The sequence below is a fragment of the Protopterus annectens genome, chromosome 2.part0 (assembly GCF_019279795.1).
Source record: "Protopterus annectens isolate FY-2018-M chromosome 2.part0, PAN1.0, whole genome shotgun sequence".
NCBI classification, from domain to species: Eukaryota; Metazoa; Chordata; order Ceratodontiformes; family Protopteridae; genus Protopterus; species Protopterus annectens.
Window position 1 is genome coordinate 1,002,636,897 of NC_056728.1, and position 23,877 is coordinate 1,002,660,773.

The 23,877-nt window shown below is 36.9% G+C and overlaps 1 protein-coding gene across 1 annotated transcript in view; it reads right to left on the reverse strand.

Moving 5' to 3' along the window:
• FREM1 (FRAS1 related extracellular matrix 1) overlaps positions 1-23,877 on the reverse strand; it is a 1,066,140-nt gene that overhangs the window by 63,667 nt on the left and 978,596 nt on the right. Inside the window, exon 37 of the mRNA XM_044060374.1 lies at positions 12,252-12,337. Within this exon, the coding sequence (XP_043916309.1) occupies positions 12,252-12,337 (86 nt within the window). The remainder of the gene's footprint in view (positions 1-12,251; positions 12,338-23,877) is intronic.

Below are 23,877 nucleotides of genomic sequence, written 5' to 3' on the forward strand. Positions count from 1 at the left end.
ACACACACACACACACACACACACACACACACACACACACACACACACACATGCCTTAAGCACAGGCTGATAACAAGTAAGAAAAACCTTATTAATTACCTAATAGTTTTAAACAGGAATGCCCTGTAGCATCATGGGATAGGGAGTGAGCCATGAGCTAGCTGAAGACCTTGAGCTTTAGTAAATGGCTGAGTCAGAACCGAGGATTGGTTCTGAACCCATCAGTAAAGAATGAAGGTGACATAGGACAACTTCACATCAAAGGTTTCCCCAATGGGGCATTTATCTTATCCGAAGAATAGCAATTCCGACAGCAGAACAACATCCAGGATTGGTGATCTGACTGGTGGCAAAGAAGTTCTGAGGGTGGTGTGTGCATACGTCTCTTTTATGGTGACATCTGCGGTTGGCCAGTGTCAGACATACCATGTACCTTAGGTAGTAAAAGACTTTGGTATACTGGCCGACAGTGGGTCATCGCCTTGGCAGGCACCTCCCTTATGTCAGGAATACTGCAACAGAAGAATGGAAGGACATCTAGCTATTCTAAAATACTGACTCACATAGAAGGAGGTCTTAAATATCCCCACTGTTTTGTACTTTATGGGAATGTTCATATATAACTTGTCACTGTACATTAAGTACATTTTTCTGATACACATCTATGTAGGTGTGCATGTGTTAGCACCACAAGGGTCCTAGTTTTATAGGTTGGTTTTTAACCAGAGGGCAAATTTATACATTATGACCCCACTCTCAAAGGGCATGAATTCATGCATGCAGAAATTTTGAGTTCTATAATTTGGACCCCAGGAAGGGATTTTGATGATCCCCTGCTATGAATTTGAAAGCTAAGAGGTTAAGAGGTATGCAAGTCACATAGGAAATCATAGTTACTAATGTGTTGCAACGTCTAGGATACATCAATTGTTCAAATATTTTTGAGACTGCACAAAAATTTGTCATTTTCCTGCATCAACTGCAGTCACTGCAGTGCACATGAAGCAAATGTAGAGATTGCTTCCACCAGAGAGTATGTTACAGCAGGACCCTAAGTAACCCCTTATCTATTTGTCTAGACCACTGCTAAATGTCCCCCTTTAGCCTGTGTCAATACATGCTATTAATGAACTCTAACAGTGCAATTTCTTTCTTGCCAATAAAGTTATATGAATATATACCAAGAAAATCATGTTCATCGCATCTGAAGCTGAACTACACAATTTGTTTTCTTGTGCGTGTAAAATGTAACAACTGTTCAAAATGATGTGTCACAGTATGAAACAATACACCTTAACAGTTTGATATTTCTCCTTCAAAAGAGAGATTTCAAGACACTGCAAAGTTACTGCATCAAAGAAGTGAAAGGTCATGCAGACAAATACATACACCAGTAATAATACTCTTAATGAGCTGCAGAGACTGAGCAGTGATAACAATAACATCGTTATCAGAATAAACAGGGCATGCTGGCAGCATACTCAGATTTTAATTGTGTGGTTTTCCTACCTGCCACACAAAGGGACATACCTCTCTTATAGCTGGATAACTGAAAACCAGTTTTCTTTTTCAAATTTTAGATTCCTTGAAAAGCTAATGGAACCTCATATACAGAACAGTTGTCACTGTTGGTACCCAGCAACTAGCTCACATGGACTTGAGATGCACAGGTGGTACAGGAGACTGTTACTCTGTACTGCTTTAATCATCTCAGTGAACGGTGTCTTCAGGCATGAACTATAATACATACCACCTCAGCTCTACAATACCCTTTGTGTAAGCACCTGACACTAGAACTCCCTGTTAGAAAATGAGTCCTTGTATGTCAATACACAGGCAAGACCTGCAGAAGTGAGGTCAGTCACATACAATAATTTGTTAATATGGTCTGCTGCTTTATTAGTCGATTCTCTGATAGGCAGAAAATGCCTACATTAGATAAGCATTACAGTAAATACACTCTGAACCAGATATGCAGTGACAAAGAACTTTAAAAGCCCCATTCTGCAACATCTGTGGGATGATGGCAAAATGATAGACAGAAGGGACACTGAAAATGAAACCTTCACTAACACACATTATACCTGTTAAGGAAACAACTACAAAAATGGGTAGATTAAATGAAATAAATAAAAAAAAATGGGACATTACAAGTAAAACTGAGTAACTGCAGGCAATCTTAAAGATGGAAAAATTAGATCTGATCAATATTACAAACCAATGAGGTAAGCAAAACAATGCTTGTAGCTTAAATATGAAGCAGTTAAGATAGGGATAAAGCTCTATCTATGGCCAGGGTGACCCAGATTCAATTAGTATTACAAGCATCTGAGGAGCTGTCAGGGAACTCAGGTGTCTGAGGTCCTGGTAGGGAGGGATGGGTGAGCCCATCCTGCGGGAAGGTGGTAGCTGAAGATGTTGCTTGAAAGGAGATGTGGTCCATAGAGGGAGTAGCTCTCAGGCATTGTCGACAAATGCAAGGCTGGGGGGGGGGGGGTGGCAGGGGAAATGAAGGTAGGTTGTAATAACCCTCTCAGCAGCACAAACAGTTGCTGGCACCATCTCTCAGGACACCTGTAAGACTCAAGCTAACCCCAGCTCACTCAGATAAGTCTGATGGAGGCAGGCAGAGAGGGTAGACCCAGTGATGGATGAGGGGCACTAGCATCCAGAAGGAATAAAGAAGGGAAGAGGGGAAATAAAAGATTCCCTTGGATGTTAAATGGTTTGAATTGTATATATGCACAATCTTTGCTATCAACTAGTCATTTCTACCTATGATGAATGAAAAAAAAACAGACCTGCCAGAACAGATAACTATAAATAATACAGTGTCTCATGACACTTACTCCACTTGACAGCTTCAGAGGGACTCCTCTGCATTAGATCTGTCCAGAAAATATATCAGGAAGTAACATCCTTAATCAAAGTAAATATCAAGATCACTTCAGGAAAGTACTTAAGTTTTGTAGAGAGACAAAGAGAGATCCTCTTCTAATAAAAAACAGAGAGCTGCTCATATCAAAGACCCCACAGTTAACTGATCTTGTTTAAAGATGTTTTTGTCTCCAAGAAAATACACTAATGTGACAGATTTTTAAGTTCCATTGAAGATAAGTGAAAAAAGGAAGGAAAAAGGACCCCAGTAAAAAGTAAGTCTGAGACTAGTTCCACTTTCATAATAGGCGGTCTGAGATGAATTATTCCCACAAGGAAAACCTGTGCATCTATGTGGGCTGTTGATCTGCCCTTTCCTGGTTCATAAAAGATTGAATGGTTAAAAAATTAAACTTAACAGGAAAGTATGTAGTACCTATATTGCAAAGACAGATGATATTCCTAACTGGTGGCAGTGTGGCACACAAAATGGATACATCTCAGCAGTCTCAATAGTAGCAAAACACTTCCCACTTAAACATGATTAATATTGAAATTCTCATTATTTGCTTACATCTAGCTGAGAAAACTTCTCAAGCTATATCTGACATTCCAAGCCTGCTTGCAGCCACTTGTTCAGCAGAAGCCACACATGCATCCTCAAATGTTTGAAGATGGAAAGCACCAGACATATTGGGCTCTGTGTCAAGTTCTAAATGGGTAAAAGTACACCTTAAGCAGAACCTTCGGAATGCAAAGAAAATGAGAAGTTGTACGTGATCTTCATTTTCCATTTAAGTAACAAGGCATTTAAAGATACAAGAAGAGGCCTTGGAAAAATCACTATGTAAGTTTAACACTGTGAGCCATGAAAATAGGTCTATTTATGGCTTTCAGTAGACTTGAAATGTCTCTAGCAAAACATAACCAAGCAGTTTATATTATTATGCCTTGGAGTGGCTAAATCAAATGGATCACAGCAGAGAATTCTGGATTCCTGCTAGATACTATGCTACCAGAGGCACATTGTTGAGTATCACTCATCCCCACATCTCAGTCACTTCCTTACCAGATGAAATGAGTGGGCATCTCCCAGTTTGCTGATACAAAACATCACATTATATTGTTCATGTCAGATATGATGAATTGGGATGGATTCTATTTTAGGATAAAAATTAAAGCTTGCAAGGTATTCAGGACTGCTCATAAATGTTTCGTATATGAGCCTTGTCAGCAGAACCACATCACTGGCCTCTATCATGCATCCCAGACCTTCATGAATATTATTTGTGAAGTTAAAGATGAATATCTGATAAAGTGAAGGTTAGCAATTAAGGATACACTCCGGTCAACGTTGAGGAAAACTCTGCTGCTTATTAATCTGAAGCCCTTCTAAGGAAACTAATAGTCTGGGCAGGAACTACAGATAATACTGAGAAACTGACAGTGACACCAAATGGATGAAAGAAGTGCGGGATTTGATGGGCAGTGGACTTAAAGTCCTGAAAGGGGAGCCAGAAACATGTCTTCTGGGTCCTGTAAGATGAATAATACCCCTATCATTTAGTAGTTAACTGCTACGGTGCTCAAGTATTTAGGGAATAAAGGCATTGCAAAGGACAGCAATTCTCTTTAACCCTCATGAATCTAAGGACCTGCAACAGCTGAAGTTCTATGTTGAAATAAATAGAAACAAAAGAGCTTATCTTAACCTTGGGCTCTTCTTTGGATTCTGGATTATTTAATATCAGTGCCACCAGTAAGTGACTTCCTAACAATATGAACTTTTGTGACACTGTGACCTAGTTTCAATTCATCACATAAAGGATGGATCTGATGTCTCAATATTCTTGGGATGAATAAAAATAAAGACAGTTCTCATATGTTGTGCGTGACATAAGTGGCATTACATCCTCATGATAGTGAACTTAGGTCTTTTGATAAGAGTTGTGGAAAATGTCTGTATTCTCCTCCTTTGACAAACCGGCTAGTATTTTTAGTTTTTCCTTTCTTTTCTTATCTTCATTACATCTTCAAGATTATCTAGCTAGTATTTTTTAGTTTTTCCTTTCTTGTCTTATCTTCACTACATCTTCAAGATTATCTCTACTTAACATACGGTATGAACAACAATCATATGCTCCTGCCTGCTATACCTTTACTTGTATGTCTAAACCACTGTGCTTATGTAAATATCTTATGGTATCATATGTTATTATCTGCTATATTTTATAACTGTATGTCTAAACCACAATGCTCATGTAAGTATCTTATATATAGTATGTTAGCAATTGTTTCTCCCCAGGCCTCTGCTGAAAACAGACAGCTCTGTCCAGCTGGACCTCCCCGGTAAACAAATGTAAAATAAATAAATAAATAAAATAAATAAATGCTCTCTGAAGGAGGGGGCCTAAGAGAGTGGTTAAGTGGAACTGAGGGGAAACTTCACTGTTTCAGGAACTAAATCAGCCATGTATCTACTTTTATGGCCTACTACTTTGGCAGATGGAGGGATAACATTTCTCTGGTCATTACTGACTGTGGATCACCAGACCATTAAGTAGATGACAATTCAGAGGATGACAGACATTAAACATGCAATGGCATATGTGTTGTATATATAACTGTGATATAGATGTGATTGTTCTCTGTTGGTAAAACAAATAGAAAGTTGGGTAAAAGAATATGTGAATAAATATATGTTATCAAAACTAAAGATAAGAATAATGTTTTGTAAAAACATAACACAAAGTGGACAGATTATAAGAAGTTTCTATTCAGTGTACTAGATAGTATGACCCTGATTTAAAGGGGGTTGAGATTATGAAGTTATATTTGACCAGGAAGAATTAAAGTAAAAACTGAATACTACAAATTTACCAGGTTTAAATGAGAACTTAAGTATTTGAGGTGTTTTAAAAATAAGGCCCCTTAAATAATGGGATTTTATTTTAGTAAATGTTTTGATAATATGTTTTCACATGTTTCATTAATTATGTCATGTCACCAGTTTTTTTAAATGAGTTCTTGTCTGTATAGAGTTAGTTGGGATGAAGTCTCTGATGCTATGTTTTTCATGAGATGAAAGTGCTTTGTTAAACCAGTGGTGTGACCATCAGTTTTGTTCCTGATGTCTTTATGTTATAGTTTTAAGTTGATAGCTTTGCTTTGCAAGGGTAAAGTCACACATGTCAGTGATTGTTTGTTAAAGTTTAGTCCAGTTATTTTACAAGGACTTCTGCTATTTCACTATTTAACATACAAGATATGAACGCATCCATTATTAGAATGGCAAGACAGAAGCATTTATTCTGTTTACAAAGCGCTTCCTTGAGTGTTAATTCCATAATGTTTTATTAAGTGTATGTAGAGCTGTTTCTTTTTTCCTGCATTTGAAATACCAGTCTAAAAAACACTGCAACAACACTTTCAACTGTGGCATCATGTAACTGCACGATTTCTGGAAATTTTGAATAGCAGTTTACACAAGATCTGTATTGAAATAAGAGAGCTTCTGTTTTCATCCAAGGTAACACAGAATAAACAGGATCTCCTCTATTTTGATTTTGTTTTTATAAACATTTCAGACATTTCTTATTTTTAACAGAATCCTTTTCTTTATACTTATTCATGCCTAGGTCTGACTCATAGATTTCACTTAATATGGCTTCTTCAACTGAATAGGAATGATGACTCTATCTTTGAATAATAAGCCTTAAATATAATAAATCTCATCAATATAAGGAAAATGTGCATGAAAAAAATGTAATGGCTAAGCATTATCTAGCCAGTCTATCATAATCAACATCATGGAGCAACTGTAGTTCAGAATCTTCCCTTGTACATGTTTTAGGCTGCTCTACATTCTCAGTGAACAAATGTATTGAAAACCAATCCACAAGTCTTCCAGATCTTTCTTGAATAAATCTTCTGACACTCAGACAAATAAGTTCTACTGAGGGTATTAGCTCAATACATTCATTGCAAATTGTACGTTTGCAAAGGTAATAGCATCCTTTGACATTTTGCAGTAGCTGTATGCAAATTTCTTGAACATCTCTGAAGTAGTTTAAGGTCTGATTCAATAACAAGTCTTTTGCCAACTTGTCTTGAAACTTCTGACAACCAAAAACTATGTCTAATATATTTTCTATTTAAACATGGTATGCTTGAGCCGTCAGAGATCTTGATCCATAAGCTGGCTACTTCATGCAATAATACTGAGACTTTTCTCTTTCTTTGTTGAGGAAAAATATGTTATATCATGCTCTAGTAGCTTCCAAAGTAGTACTGTTATAGCTGATAAATTAAGGATTAGCTTAGAAAGATATTAAACCAAACCCAAGAAATCCAAAATAGATGATTTGTCATTAGGGGCTTACATATTCACAATTGTTTTTGTTTTGCAATCACCAGGTTTAAGACTTTCTGAAGTCATAACATGTTCAATGAATTTAAGGGAAGCTAAACAGATCTGAAGCTTACTTTTGCTCAGCTTCAAGTGACTTTGCCCTAATCTGTCTAACAGTTTTTCCAGAAACAAATCTTGTTCCTCCTTGGTAGATTTCTATAACAGAAGATTGTTATATTGACTAGACCATCTAGCCTTTCAATGATTTCAGCTTAAGCTCTTGGGTATATTTCTGGAGCTGAAGAGTTATCAAAAGGTAATGCTGGATATCTGTACCTACCCAGGTGTATTAAGTATGCAAAGACTGGAATTAATTTTTTATCTAGCTTACACTGCCAAAACAATTGGTTACCAATAAGAATAGGAACTCAATTAGCATTACACAATGTTGCAAAAACTCCCCAAATTGTTCATAGAGGATAACATTCCCCTTTGTTCCATTTCTTAAGGCTTAAAAGCCTGTACATATTCTCAATTGGTATTTCATCATGACTGTTACTGTGCTACTCACCTATTCAGTCGGCTATATTTGTTTAACTATGACTACACTGCTTCACTTTTTGCTGAGTTCTAGATCTGAGTGCAAATGGAATGCCCCAGAGCAAGAATCACTGGTACTACCTCAGTGAAAATCTTAATGTGACTACTCTTCTTCTAGACAGAGTATAGCCTACTGAAAAATATCATCAATGCTGTGCAACGCACACACACTCAGAACTTGCAGTGATCAAAGAAGCTTTTTACTGTGACTGATATTCACATCAGCATTAATTTAACATCTGGTCGCTTTGTTCTGGTGCTATGCATTCATTTATATCTTGCATCATTTTTCTAAGCTGAATCAGCAGAAGAATGTTTTGCCATGTTCTACTGCTGTGTTTGGGACCTCTGTGATTGTATTTCAAGGTAATATGCATGTTTGTACTCAATGCCTATTCGGTAATATGCGATGTACTGCTCTGACCTCTGTCTTTTCTTCTGCTATAGTTTGTACTTCCTAGAGAATCACTCTGCACATATACAGCATGAATTATTTAATTGTTTTTCCAAGGACACTACCTGCAACATTAATCTGCAATTCTTCTCATAATCCAGCCAAATGTGCCCAAGGCTTCAGTTTATTCAATAAATATGCCAGACACACGCACAGGGACTTGTGCACTTTGTTATGCAATACCAATGCCTTACACATAAATTCAGACAATATACAGCATTCAACCTCTGTATCAGACTTAAATACAACACTTACATCTTCAATCAATATTTTTATTTCTGACCACCATATCTCATTTGCAGCAGTAACAATAGCTATATCACTTTATTAACTCAAAAGTCTCTACAAGTGTTTTCAGTTTGTCTTTTCTGCATCTTATGCTCTTCTTGCTGTAACACTTTATTTCAACTTTTTCAGAGTCTTGCAAAATGACTGCTAGTCCTACATAACCTAAAACATAGTTAATTGCTTTATAACATTATTTTGTATGCCCATCACCGTATTGCCTAAATTGGTTGTGGTTTTTGCCTGCTTCTTCATTACCAAGTGCATATGGATCCTTATAGTTCCTAGCATTTCTGTTTATATTTTTACTACATTCAGCAGCTTGTGGCTTTACTTTGTCTTCCTTTTCACTCACAACCTTTATTTTATATATATCCAACAGGTGTGTCATGCTCTTCAAATGTACATATAAAAGCATACTTGTTTTATACACACACAGTTGCTTTGTCAGTGTTAATTTAGCATCCCTTAATAAACTGGTTCTGAGTAAATCATTTTTATTCTGTACACAATTCTGTCTCTTACCAGTGAATTCATGCAGATTGCCAATCCCAGAATCTTGTTCAGTTTCATATATATCACTTGACTAAGGAAATCCTTAAATCCTAGTAATAAATATATACCTTGCATATGGTAGAGTGTTCTCTTGGTTGCAGTTTGCTTAAGGCTTGTTTTTCAGTACAGAAACATCTCTCTCTTTAATGTTAAAAGTGTTTAAATACCTCATCTACTTCTTTTGGTGTTCACTTCCACTCAGTCACCATCTTCCTGCATAGTGCAGAACCTGTGTTCACTTCATTTAATCATGACCCTGATATGGAGGAGTTCTGCCACAACACTCAGCTCCTGAAAGTTCTCATTGAGAACTTTGTCATTGTGCAATGTAAGCAAGTTTAACATGAAGAGCCTTGCTGTGTATTAACTTAAACTAGTCAAATACTTGCCTGTCCTGTGCTGGAAAGTGGCTGTGACATTCTCCCCAAAGGAGTAGTCATTGCAATCTAAAGACCACTTACTAAGTTGGCCACTGTCCCCTCTCTTGACCAATAGATTACGCTGTATATGCCAGTTACTTAGTTTCCCTAGCATCCTGTTTTCTGCATTCAATAAATGAAAGAAAACCTGTTCTTGTTTGTGCTTCCTTGTTAACTGCTTTGTACTGGCTATAAATTGCTCCTACATTAACTGAATAGTAGCTGTCAACATCTCTCCAACTCTGTCCCAACCATCTATCCATACTTCTTCCCTAAACTCTCCAGATATCACACCAATCCTATTTAATGACACCCCCTCACCATTAGCACACATTAAAGCTGACTAACTCCATCTCAACTCAAATAAAAATAAAATAAAGTGAAAAATATTATTCAAAAAACAAGAATTAATAATACCCCATTATAGTAAAATCCTCCTAGGAGGAGACATTCACCCTAATCTTGGCCTCACCCATCACAACACATCAAGACAATTCTCTTCTACACACTACTCTAACATATAATGGCTAACCCCAACCCCTGTAATCTAAATTTTGTCATCATAAATATTAGCAGCATAAGAAATAAAACTAATGACCTCCACCGCGACTCATTTGCTATCTTCCTTCATGGTGCAAGCCCATAAAGTCACATCACACCTTACCAAATATGAATCTTAGTGAAATGATTTGCTAAAACACCAGATATGTTCACTGATTTCTTTATTTCTTTTCTTGCTTACTGATGAATCTTCATTTAATTTTTTTTCTTTTCTACACCTTACTTTCATTGTGTAGAGCAACTTGATATTTCATTTATTAAAGATGACATTATATCGTTATTGTGAATAGTCTACATAGTTATTCTAGTTTAAGCTGTTTGGCTGGATTCTTTTTGGTTTTAACATTTATTGTATTTCACTATATTACCAGTTCTGAGATTAAATGGATTTTTAGACTAGGGGCACATTATTCCCCTGGCCTTAATGAACATGTTTCGATACAACCCGCACTGAGAGCAAGACCCTTAAAAAAGAGGCTGACAAAGAGGAGATAGGGTAGATGGATTGTTTTTAAATCAACACGCACTAGTTGAGCAGTTATGCAATTTTAATATGTACATTTTCTTATTTATTGAGTTTATGAAACAGATTAAATGTTTTGATGAATTATTAGGTAATAGGTGATATGAGTATTTAATTTAATTGCGTATGCATTTTTATAGTAATTATAACATTTAGTTGTTTTTAGGAATATGAATGTAAGGAGACTTAATTGGTTTATTTAATTGGCATTTTCAATGCAATCATGTTGCTTAGCAACCTTTAATGCTTTTTCAGTTGATTGGATGAAACTGTTACAAGGTATTTCAAAGCTGGTTAGTGTTTTACTTTGATAATAGGTCTGAAGAAGCTACATGTGAAAGCGCTTACCTGTACTTTATTTTTACTATTTTATTAAAGTTTTGGAACTACCTCTGCATTGAACAACTGGTGTGTTTTTGACTTTTCTATATTACCAGTTCTGTTGAATTTGTTTGCATTGTGTTTATCAAGTTGTTTTGTAATCAATAAAAATACAGCTTGAAAAAGAAAAAACTTGTGTGCATGGCTACATGTAAAGGGCATTCTCTCAGAAGAGCAAGTTGCTGGGGCATGGTGAATATTGTATTATCTGGGTAGATGGCAGAACACAGGCTATATCTAGTCAAGTGTTAATTATACAGTAGTACAAACATGACTAATCGTGCATGTGGTACTGTGAAAAAACCTTACTGAAATTTGCAAAGCAACGATTTAAAAAAAACTTCAGATGTTATGTAGTCAATGAAGGTAGTAGATGGGGGTCATGGGCCATGGTGAGCATTTGTATTCAGATTAGACAATGTGGATCATATTTCAAAAGAGAGCTAATGCTTGCACATTGGTATTTGAAATTTTAATGATTAATATACATATTAGACAATAAAACGAATATTGTGAAGTAGAAAAGGCTGATTAGAAACAAAAAGAAACTGCACGTCATGATTTAAGCAATTGAAGGAGTTGTTAAAACAGCTTAAAAGATTATTTTCACCATACCATATTAGTGAGAAACAGATGTAAATGAAACCACACAAAAGTAGTTCTCAGAATATGGCACTACTGCATACAACTTAAAAGAAATTCAGAATATTATTGTGAACAATGAGTAATAAAATATCTTTCTTTTGCACTCCTGATGTGAGGATTGAGCTGCCCAACCTCACTAACTTAATATACTAACTCCAAGAAAAGGGAATACTTGGTGTTGCTGCAAAACCATAGCTTGGGATTTCATACATGATAACTACAGACAGATGCATGATGTTCTCACAGATAAGCCTATGTGCATCAACACTGCTTTAAAATGACCCAAACCACCACTGCACATGATTATTAGCTCCTTGTGACGGCTCTGGCCTGAAATTACATTTAGTAGCACTGTAGAGTACATGAAAAAGAAATACTCTGCATCATTTTGTTATCACACTGATATGCTATAAACCTGGTTATATAAAATGATCTATACAGTTGTGAAAATTACCCTATTGAGGCACAAATCTGGTTTATAAAACATGCTAAATGAAGTTTGAAAATATAAGCTCTGACTCTGCTCAATGGATTCCTTATGCATTATCTTTACTCCCCTAATGTGAATGATCTTAAAGTAGATGTAAGTGGAATACTTGCCTATCCAAAATGGCTTCCTTCCACTGAAATTCCACAGCCATTCCATGTCCTGTTTGGAAAGGACACTGACAAGATTTGCATGATATCTGTGAGGCACAAAAGGGGTTAAAATATGTTATGGAAGGAATGCAGCATGGACATAAGCAGGTTGAAAAGGAAATCATGCAACATGTGCTAATTCAGATCATTTTAAATAACTCGTTCAATAACAGTAATAGAAAATAGTGAAACCTAATTCCAGTGGTCCGGAAAATGTTGACAAAAAAAAAAAAAAAAAGTTTCCAGCACGTGCATTTATTTTATACATATTTTAAGTGTGAGCTTGGAAGAGTGACTAATATTGAAAACTGGCTACAACCAGGTATACATAACAATGCCCTCCACATAACATTATATTTAACCATTTATGAAGTATACCATCTCAGAGGTGTCCAGTTTTTAAGCATTTCTGCAGCGGCTCAGACTGAACAGCATGTACTGCCATCTGAGAGAATCAGGGCACAGTAGGTAGAGGACTCATTAATTACATTAAATTGACTGTTTTTGTCAAGATGATGGAAGTCCTGGTCATTCAATGTGTAGAAGAGCCTGGCAGAGCTAGTTTTAGATTTTTTTTTCAGTTTTTGTTTTACAGCAAATGTAACATGTACGTATGCATAAAAAAAAAGAGTTAACCTTAGAGCACCCTTTCAAAATTTTCTGAAGCTGACATCTTTAAGTGTGTGTGACCTTAACTGTAAAGAACAATCTGAACTGATGTCTCTTATTATTAATAATAAACCTAGTGATGAAGATGAAAAGCATTTCTATAGGTCCACCCTGCCAAACACAGCACTGCTATGTCCTACTATCCTTGGGCTGAATCAACCAGTACAGAAATCAGCAGTAGAGAGGAACCTGTTGCACGTATTGAATCTTTTACAAAAACGGATTGGAGCATAATGTATTACCGTATAACTTTTTTCTAGCAATTCCATAACAAGTGGCTGTACTCATATTATTCGTCATACCTCCACAACTGTGTCAGGGCATGAATAAAGTCATGAATTTTGGGATGTAGGCAGTCTGCATTAAACTCAGACATAGCTGTACATGGCTAGAGAATTTCCCTTTCTTAAGAAGGCTTTAAATTATTCAAGTATGCCAGTGGCTGTTTTGTCAGAACTCTGTGCTTGACCATTTGTTAGCAAAGGAGCAGCTGAAGAATGTATACCAGAGACTGATAACAGAGTACAGGCAGTGAAGAAGGGTTAGAGGAGTATTAAGTGAAAGACCAGGTTGGTTAAGGTTTCAGTTATGTTTCGAACAGAACCTGCTGTTCAAAAAGGATAATTAGTAGGGCGTATGATGAATACAGGAAGCAATCAGAAGAAGTGAGAAAAGATTGAAAAGTGAGAATGGAAAGGCAATACACAAAGGAACAGTGGGGGACATTTGTCTGGCTGACAAGTATGTAACAAAGTCCACAAATGTTAGGCTTTTGCAGAGAAGTCTTTGCATATGTATTGTTGTACCCCAGACTTCAGAGCATTTTTCCTCAGGTAGAAAGCAAATGCTGGAAGAGGGAATAAAGAGGGGTAATTGGGACCATGTTTTTTGGAAATGTAACAGGTTCACAGATTAAAAATAATCCCTACAGGGTACTTTGTCAGAAATGTTGGTGGGGCAACTTATTGTAATTAAGGAAATGTTTCTTTTGGAATGGGATATAGAAACCAAATTGTCTAGATACAGTAAGGCCTTATTGAGTTTAATGTTACAGGCTGCAAAAAAAAAAAAAAAACAATTACTAGAAAATGGAAATCAAAATCTAAACCAAATGTAAGTGAAGTACTGAATGGAAGAATTGGAGACAGCATCTTTGGAAAAGGGAATGAGCAACTACATAGATATAAATGGAATTTGTTGGAACAATACATGCACAATGATGTTTGGGAGAAGAGTGAAATTTCAAAAGGCAGGACTCGAGCAATGTATGTAATGTTGGAGTGAATGATAATTGTTAAAAAGGAAGATACACACACACACACACACACACACACACACACACACACACACACACACACACACACACACACACAAAACCACAACATATATGTGTTTGTGTTTTTTGTTTTTATCAATCATATATATATACGGGTCCCTATCAGAAAAAATGGAAGCTTTTGAATGGAGATTGTGGCACAGTGAGGATCAGGGACTTTACCCTTTTCCCCACTGTAGTGTGATGTCGGAGTTAGTATATATAATGTGAAAGGGGGTGTGGGGACTTGCTTCCCCACAAAAACAGAAAAAGGTAGATTTCTGTTTTTTTTTGAAGTTCAGGTTTCAGAAACTCCTGATAGGGATCCTTATACATATATATAGGATTGCACTACAGTGGGGAAAAGGGCATATATCTTTTACTTGCCTTACAGTACTCTACACAGTGCCATTACTTCAGTGAAATGAGATTCGGTGAAATGAGTTTTCAATAATTTAAGCTTTCAGCGATTTGGTCAGCGTGAATTAAAATTCAGTGAACTGAGCTTTCAACGAAACAAAGTAGACCCATATATATATATATATATATATATATATATATATATATTTATATATATATATATATATATATATATATATATATATATATATATATATATATATATACACACACACACACACATAAATATATGTGTGTGTGTGTGTGTGTGTGTGTGTGTGTGTGTGTATGTGTGTGTGTGTGTGTGTGTGTGTGTGTGTGTGTGTGTGTGTGTGTGTGTGTGTGTGTGTATATACATATATATATATATATATATATATATATATATATATATATATATACTGCATGAAAATAAAAAAAATAATATTTTTCTTTTAATGTATTATAATGTATGTTATTACACAATACAAGTGAAGTTAATAAAGGTTTGTGTGTGGTTAAGTATTTCATCATAATTAAGAAAACTGTTTTATAATTGGAAGACAGAACTGAAATAATTTATACAGATAACTTAGCATCTTGTTGGACCAAAACCTCTGCCTTCAACAGCATGTGCAACTTATCACAACCAAGTGAAAAGTCTTCTCTTCGGGGCAAAAAGAATCTCACATTTTGTCTCACCAACAAATATGGAGGGATGCCCCTCTTCCACATGTAGAATATGGACTGCCAATAATTGCAGTTACCTCCAAAAGGAATCTTTCAAGTCTTCAAGCTACCTCAACAACATTTGCACATTCATAATTCCATCCCTTTAAAGCAAGTGTTATTGCTTCATCCTTACAAATGCTAAATGACTGTTTACCAGATAGAGAACTGCACAACTAATAGTATCTTGTCGATAAATTGTTCAATCTAAACAACTTCCACTTCTTTGCAGTGAGAATAAATATGAGAACCCCTGTATTCCAATTTAAGATCCATCTCCCAAACATTCACCAAAAGCTCCACTCCCCCACCCAAAAATAAACTACACTGTGCATATTTCTTTCCCTATCTCTCTTTCTCAGTATTAGCCTCCAAAATATAGGAATCCCATAAATAAAGAAACAAACTCTTACCAAAATTTTAGATGACAACTCAAAAGGTACATATTTAAAGATGTAAGGTACAAATGCTTCCCAAGCAGCAGCACCTAAATTCTATATAAAACATATCTCCACGAATCGTCAGCTCTAGTTTTTCTACTCTAGTTATAATAACAAAATAAATAGTACCCCCTACCACTGTCTTCTCCCTTTTACACTACTGAAAGACTCCCACCTTTTCCTCATACTATGACAAACTGCATCTACCATGCCCATCAATTGCCATCTCACTTGATATGAAAATAACTTGCTCCCACCTTTTTATACTTACTGCCCTGTGGTTTCATTATTCATCCTACTAGTCTCTGTAAAACTGTTACCTGGTTCCTTCCTCTCCTGTACTTACAACAGCATAAATACTGTAAATATAATTTTCTCTCTCGGTATATAGATCTGCTAAAAAATTAAAGTCACGTTATTTTGTCATGCATAGAAATCAGATGTTGTCATGTTGTTTTCCTTATGCATATCACACTTGTTTCTCATCCACATTGTATTTGATAGGAAGTATAGGCAGTAGTTGTTTATTTACAAGTCCATCTCATCATATCACGTACATAATGCATTAGTTAAGCATGTACTGCACATAATTGAAAGTTCTGTGCTGGTTTACCTACAATCACACTTACTCATATACAAATCCCATTTCCTACATTCCTACAGGATTACTGTAAGGAAAGTATGTGCTTGTTTTCTTTTAATTGGCTAGTTTGTATTGCAAGGTGAAACTGAAAAGTTGTGTCTTCCATTCATGTATATAACTCACACACTGCTAGTCTGTATTTTATTATGCTTGTTTACTTGCTTTATGAACCTGAAAATAGTCCATAAAGTTGGCTGTCATACCTTGGTTAACAAAAATAGCTGGATAGATAGATAGACAGACAGATAAACAGATAAGCAAGCCATTCACACTGATGAATGAGGGTAAAGGATGAAAAGGTTACTTACACAGATACCCTCTGTAAGTCTGTATCTCTGACAGCATATCAGTCAGTTCTCACTCTTGTACTCTTCATACTTCCAGCACTAAAGGGCAATCTTCAGTTCATCATCTCCGAAGAGTGTGCATTGAGTACGCTGCTCCTCTAGATGGCTGGTATAATTATCCATGTATATGTTTGTTTTACTTAGTTTTACATATTTTATTCTGTTTTATTTTATTTTGTGTAGATGGTTGCGCTGGATTACTATAGTCCTTTTGTAACTTTAACCTTCTCAGAATGAGCATACTACATGGCACAGAGGAATGAAGCCCTGACCTTACCACAGCTGATCTAGGCTTTGCTACCATCTTGGATGTCAGAGGAGTCAGGGTGAAGGGATGGGAGTGACTGCCTGATACCATCTCACATATTCCTGGGAAGGGAAGTGCACATCTGCCACCTGATGGAGGTCAGATGGTATAGCAGCAGGAGAAAGAATGATGTCATATTCATTACCACACAAAGCAGCACTCGTATGGTAGTTGTAGGGGTGCATTCTGCTTTAAGAAGTGCCCCCCCACACACACACACACTCTCTGTCTCTCTCTCTCTCTCTCTCCCCTCTCGTAGGCTTACTATTATGGGCACTTGTTAATCTGTTATACCTCGTTCACAGATGATGGCTTATCCCTCACCAGCTCTCACCCCCAAAAATGCTGCAGAAGTAGGTAGACTGGGGGTGGAAAATGGGCTGAAAAGTCAGTAGGGAGGAAGCTGAATCAAATGAATAAGACAACATAAACATGAAAAATATGCATGCTATAAAAAATATGTGATACAGTTAGGAATTTTAAAATGCAAAGATTTAAGTAAAATAACAGTTGAGGCAAACTACTGAATGATAGTCAAACAAAGCAAATACGACAAAGACAAAAAAGAAAAAAAACACAATCCCAAGGATTCAGAAAGAATCCCACCATTGTCTATAATAGTTGCAGCCAAAAAGGGCTAGTTACAAGATGTGGCAAATTGCAATTCTGAGATATGTTAATGGCAATGAGGAAAGATCTCATCATTGGCTAATTTGTATGTGTCAGAATCACCCTTAACAGCCCCTAGTGGAATTTGGCACGTTCCTGCATTTTTTAACACCGAGGTCTATGTATTGCATTGACATATGCACTGCCCCTTGTTCACTGTCTATGTCTCCCACATATGTACACAGCTGGCCAATTACGTGGCTGCCTAGGGCTGCATGATTCTAGAGGTGCTGTTTCTATATTTATTTCTTTTTAGAGCAAATGAAATGTGGTATTTCCTTGCTCTAAAAATAAATAAATAGATAGATAGATAGGTAGATAGACAGACAGATGACAGATAGATAGATAGATAGATAGATAGATAGATAGATAGATAGATAGATAGATAGATAGATTAGGTACCCATGCTAAGAGAAAATATGTTCTTGGTGCAGTGGGGGCCCTGGGGGTGCCATTCTAGCCATGTGATGTTGGACATGAATGTTGCAAGGTAACAGAGAAAAGACCTTGCAATATTTAAATATAGATGCATATCATGTAATGCATACTTTTCCAACTTATTTAACTTATCATGGAGAAAGAGGATGTTTTACATAAATGTGTTTTTTTCACAACAGTTAGAAGTGTGACTCCCTAACATTTGCCTTTACTGACTGATGGTAATTTTTAGTAATTTACAAATCAAATTTTTTATGAGGGACAGCTCAAAAATATGAGACAAAATTGGGGACAGTCTACAAAATTCTGGATAGCTGAGAGGAATGGCACACAATGTAAAGACTGAAGCAGTGAGGTAAGTCAGTGAAACAAGCACACTTTTATATGCTTTAGGAATATTCAGTAGTAAATTGTACCAGCATTTTTTCAGGTGCATAGCTCTCAACTTCTTTTCTTGAGAATTCTGGACAAAGCCAAAAATAGTGGAAGAGCAAAGGGCCAAATCAGGGATAATATTTAAATGTTGCACCAATTCACTTAAAAAGGTTAGCAGAACAATATGTTTTGTGTATCAGCATGCATTTTTGAACAATAAGAAGTATGAAGTTGGGTAGTTGGGGTTGGTTGGATGAAATTGAATGACCCTCTTGTAATTTTTTCAGTTTAAATGGTCAGTATCTGGCTTTTCAAGACCAGTGTGCATCTTCATTGGACACCTTATATGCTCAGACAAAGTAGGCATGATTGCCAGAACTGTCTGTGGTGGAAAATGACTAGCTGTCTGATGTTGCTTGCATATTATTCTGGCTTTTCAGGACTAATATGATTTGTGTAAAGAAAACTGGAACAGTTCAATGTGTGGCAACTGTTTGTTTATGACAAAGGTGTAATATATTACGCGGCCATCCTCAGTTATCACAATCCAGTATCTGAATTGTACACAGAATTGGCTATAACTGCTTGATAGGGGTTGTACAAATGAAAGTAACTGACCTTCTTGTCACTAGCTCAGTAAACAGTCATAAATTGCATAAAATGTGCTATGGAATAGCCAGACCTTCAGAGCATCTGGGGCTGGGTGGCCCCACACACCAAGGATACACAAGTGGATTTTGAAACGGGCTTATTTGTCAACTTTTTCCTGAACCCCACCTAGTCTAAAACTAGCCCTGCTCAGATTTGTCCACAGAAGGCTGCTGTAGCTTGCCTGGGGAGCTGGGGATGATATCGTTATTTATTTAACATTTGCTGACCGGGAAAGTCCAACTAGGATAGAGCTTATTTTCAGTGGAGGCCCAAGGACAAATGCTCCATACTCATTTCTTTAACTTGCCTCAGCCTAAGGGCTCACTATATCTTGTGTTGGGCTGAGGACAGTGTGTCATTATTTCTTTAACTTTCCACACAAACTTCAGAGGGTTGCACAGAGAGTTACTTTGGCTTGTATACAAGAAGTGTACTGTCTAAACATAACACATTGGAAACATTACTGTAATCATTATATTATCGCTTTCCTCACAATCAAACATTAGATGCATATACAAGTGGCTATCTTTAGGGGTAGGATAAAGAGCAAATATGTTATGTTCTAGTTGTTTTTTTTTTCAATTTTGTCTGAGTCTGACATCAGTAGGTTACGTAGAAGGTGTCTGCCTTTTGGGAGTAGAGTTGGAGAGGCATGCTATATAGCCATATGACATCAGCAACTTGAAATGTATGACTGTGACCATATGTGGCTTAATTTTCGTTCAAACTTATCACCACATCTGGATACACAGAATGTAGCTACCTTTATTTCAGTGGAGTAAGGAAGCAGGTATTGTTCCCAGATATGATTTATGTATCCTCACAAGCATTTGTTTTCTTAGTTTATTGTGAAGTGCTATTTGGTCAACTTTCAGAATACAGCCTTGGATACAACTTATTTCTTCCCTGAAATAAAAAAGTAAGACTGAATTTCCTTTGTTCTGCATGATTTTTGTTCAGGCCATCCTTGAATCAAAAAGCTGGGAAAAAAAAATCTAAAATGCACTTCAAAACATCTATAACCCTATGTCTTCTATGTGTCTAGTAGCCTCTAGATCCCCTGCATAATTTAGTTACAACAATGTAGTTTTGGTCAGTTAGGTTGTGTTGAAAGAATGAGGGGAAAAAACAAAATTGGAGAGTAAGATGGTATTTGTTTCCTTAATCATGATTTTCATTCATGTCATTGTTGGATAAAAACTTGTTTAAAAACTCGAAAATGCACATCTGAGCCTCTAGAACTCCCAAGGCTTCTGGGTACCTAGCAGCCCCTGGCTTAATATCCTTCTTTCCATACAGTTAATTACAATGTAGTCTCGGTCATTTAGGGTTTGTTGAAAAAAAAAAAAAAAAAAAACAAAGTTGAAGAGAAAGACTGAATATCTTCCCTTAATCACGATTTATGTCATGAATGGATGAAAATTTGTTTAAAAAAGTTAAGTGCAACTACTGGCATCTTGAACCCTCATAACTTCTAGGGGCCACTTTTGACTTAATGTGTGTTCCTCCACAGCTATCACTGTGTAGCTTTGCCTACTTAAAATGTGTTGAATGAATGAGTAAATGCATTTTTAAGTTGCTGCCTTTATAAATGCTGCTAAAGAGTTTGAAACCTGTCCCTGCCTTTTATTTTAATGTTTTTATTTTTATAGACTTTAAGATAATACGTAGGAACCTAGTAGTGTCAGAAGGGTTATCCCTAGTGTCTAGTGTTACCCCAGCCCATACTGCAAAATATTTTTCTATTTTTAAGTGCCTATAAAGAACACTATAAAGAGTTATCCCTGTCTAGTTCTTCCCCAACCCACATATTTTGTGCTACAAGACTTTTTCTTCTTTTATTTTATTAGGCGTCTTTAAATTAAATATGAAGAATGTCTCTGGTGTCTAGTGTCCCCTCCAGTACTGTATGATTTTTTCATTACTGCAGGGGAGCATGGAAATCTGACAGCCATCTCCCCCAGCACATTCATGCATACACACATCTACACAAACACAAACGCACACACGCACAGCCCCCGCCTGACTGCACTCGCAGATACACTCATCCATTCCTCCATCTGTCCATACATATATAAACACACATATACCCAGCTACCATTCCTATCCCCTAACTAACCCCTTCTACTGTGACCTGCTACATAGACACATATGTAAACATGCTCTCACACTTTATACCAGTCATAACTCTACATACACTCACGCATGCAGCCACGCACATACACATACACATATGCACCAACCCAACAATACCTGTTTGGTGCACTCAATGGTTCTAACCTCTAACATGATAGATGAACAAGAGATTTTGGAAGTGTTCATTAATAAGGCTGGCAGCCATAGGTTGCACAGCTGCTTAGCTGCATAAATGTTGTACTTCAGGTATTTCCAGGGGAAAGCTCATGGCTAATTATCACAGGCCATTCCTCTGGAATGTCTCATTAGCATTTAGCATGGCCACAGAGATAACCCACCACACTATTGCAGATCTTCATGCTAAAGTACTGTGAATCAGAAATGGTTACAACAAAGTGTAGGATTATGATACAAGTGCAATGGTAGAGCTCTCTCTGAATCATAAATGGTTACCACAAGGCGTACGCCCCATCTGTACCTACCTCACAACATCCATTCTTAATCCAGCCCAGTATGTGATATAATAATCAAAAAGATAAAATAAAGACAGAAAAAAGCTACCACATGGTAGAGACATTTTACAAATTAGGATTAATGACCCTCCACATTCACCATTAGAAAGGGGAGTACCTAATGCCATGAAGCAGTACACAGTAAAAATGTAAAGGAATGTACAATATGGTTGTTGTGTCTTTCGGCTTTTCCCAGTTAGGGGTTGCCACAGCAGAACTTTGGTCCACTAATGATTGGCAGTTGATTCTTACATGCCAAGTTGCCAGCCCTGATGCACAACCTTCAACGAAGGTACGCCCATTCACGCATGTCTGCACGCAGAAGACGCTCTAACTGAGAGTCGAACCGGACAGCGTCTTACTGTGAGGTGACAACGCTACCACAGCACATTAGAAATCCAGAAATTCCTGACAAAAACAAAGCATGAGAAATATCCCTGCTGTTCAGTAAGTATCTATGTCACTGTAAAAATTTTTCTATCTAAATACACAAGATCCATGCAAAACAATGAAGTTACTGGCAGGGTCCTACTGTATTGTGTAGCCTTTAGCTTGAGCTTGCCCTGGTAAGACACTTTACAATAGCACTTGTACTTGAGTAAGCATGTGTGTGCAACCCTGAGTTTTACATATCACATAAACTGTGTTACTATTAGAAGGATCTCTGTTCCTGCTTCATGGCCAAGTCAAATAACAGCATGGATCTTACATGTGCAATGATTATCTTTGCATGCTATTACATAATTTAAAAACTAAGAAACGAAGTACACACCGAAAAAAAAGCAGCACACCAGTGGACACACAATTCAAAGATGAGTATGCATGAAATGAAAGACACTTGTATATAACTGCAGGAAATGGATTTTAATGGGCAGTTTAATGAACTTATATGGAGGCATATGCATGTGTATATACAAAATGCACAGTGCAGTATCAGAGATTACCTAACCGGGATACCAAAATTACAGAGGGGTGCCAAATAGATGGTACAGCAATGCATAACAAAAGGGGTGCATAAGTGGGAAGGACAGCCTGATATTTTGGCTGGACTACAAAGTAGAGATAGCCCATTACACTGCTATACATCTTTGTGCTGAGGTGTCATGGTAGGGCTCTCTCTGATTCAGAAATGGTTACCACAAGGTGTAGGATCAAGATGAAAGTGCCATGGTAGGGCTCTCTCTGATTCAGAAATGGTTACCACAAGGTGTAGGATCAAGATGTAAGTGCCATGGTAGGGCTCTCTCTGATTCAGAAATGGTTACTACAAGGTGTAGGATCAAGATGAAAGTGCCATGGCAGGGTTCTCTCTGATTCAGAAATGGTTACCACAAGGTGTAAGATCAAGATGTAAGTGCCATGGTAGCTCTTTCAATGAATCAAAAATGGTTACCACAAATTTTAGGATCAAGATGCAATATGTAAGTGCCACGGCAGGGTTCTCTCTGATTTAGAATTGGTTACCACAGATTTTAGGATCAAGTTGTAAGTGCCACGGCAGGGTTCTCTCTGATTCAGAAATGATTACCACAAGGTGTAGGATCAAGATGTAAGTGCCACGGCAGGTCTCTCTCTGAATCAGAAATGGTTACCACAGGGTGTAGGATCAAGGTGTTGATTGCTGCAAAGTGCCGTATGTGCTTCTTGCAATGGCAAGGAAAATAATTAATTTAGATTATTATGTTAGTCTTGCACATCTGGGAGCAGCAGCCTTGTTATCAGATAGCAACAGTCAGACTCTGGCACCCTAGTTTAAAATATGTAAAAAAACTCACACAAAGAAGTATTTAATCTGCTTAAAAAACAAAAACAAAATAATAGGTAAGGGAAAGACAGTTTGAAAGAAAAATTCAGCAATCGGGACTCAGCAGCAGATATTTATAGGACCCTTTCCTACCACAAAGGGTGGTTATAAATATGCATTAGTATTTTTGTATGTGTTTTTCAAGTGGGTGGAAGCTTTAGCAGTTGTAAGCAA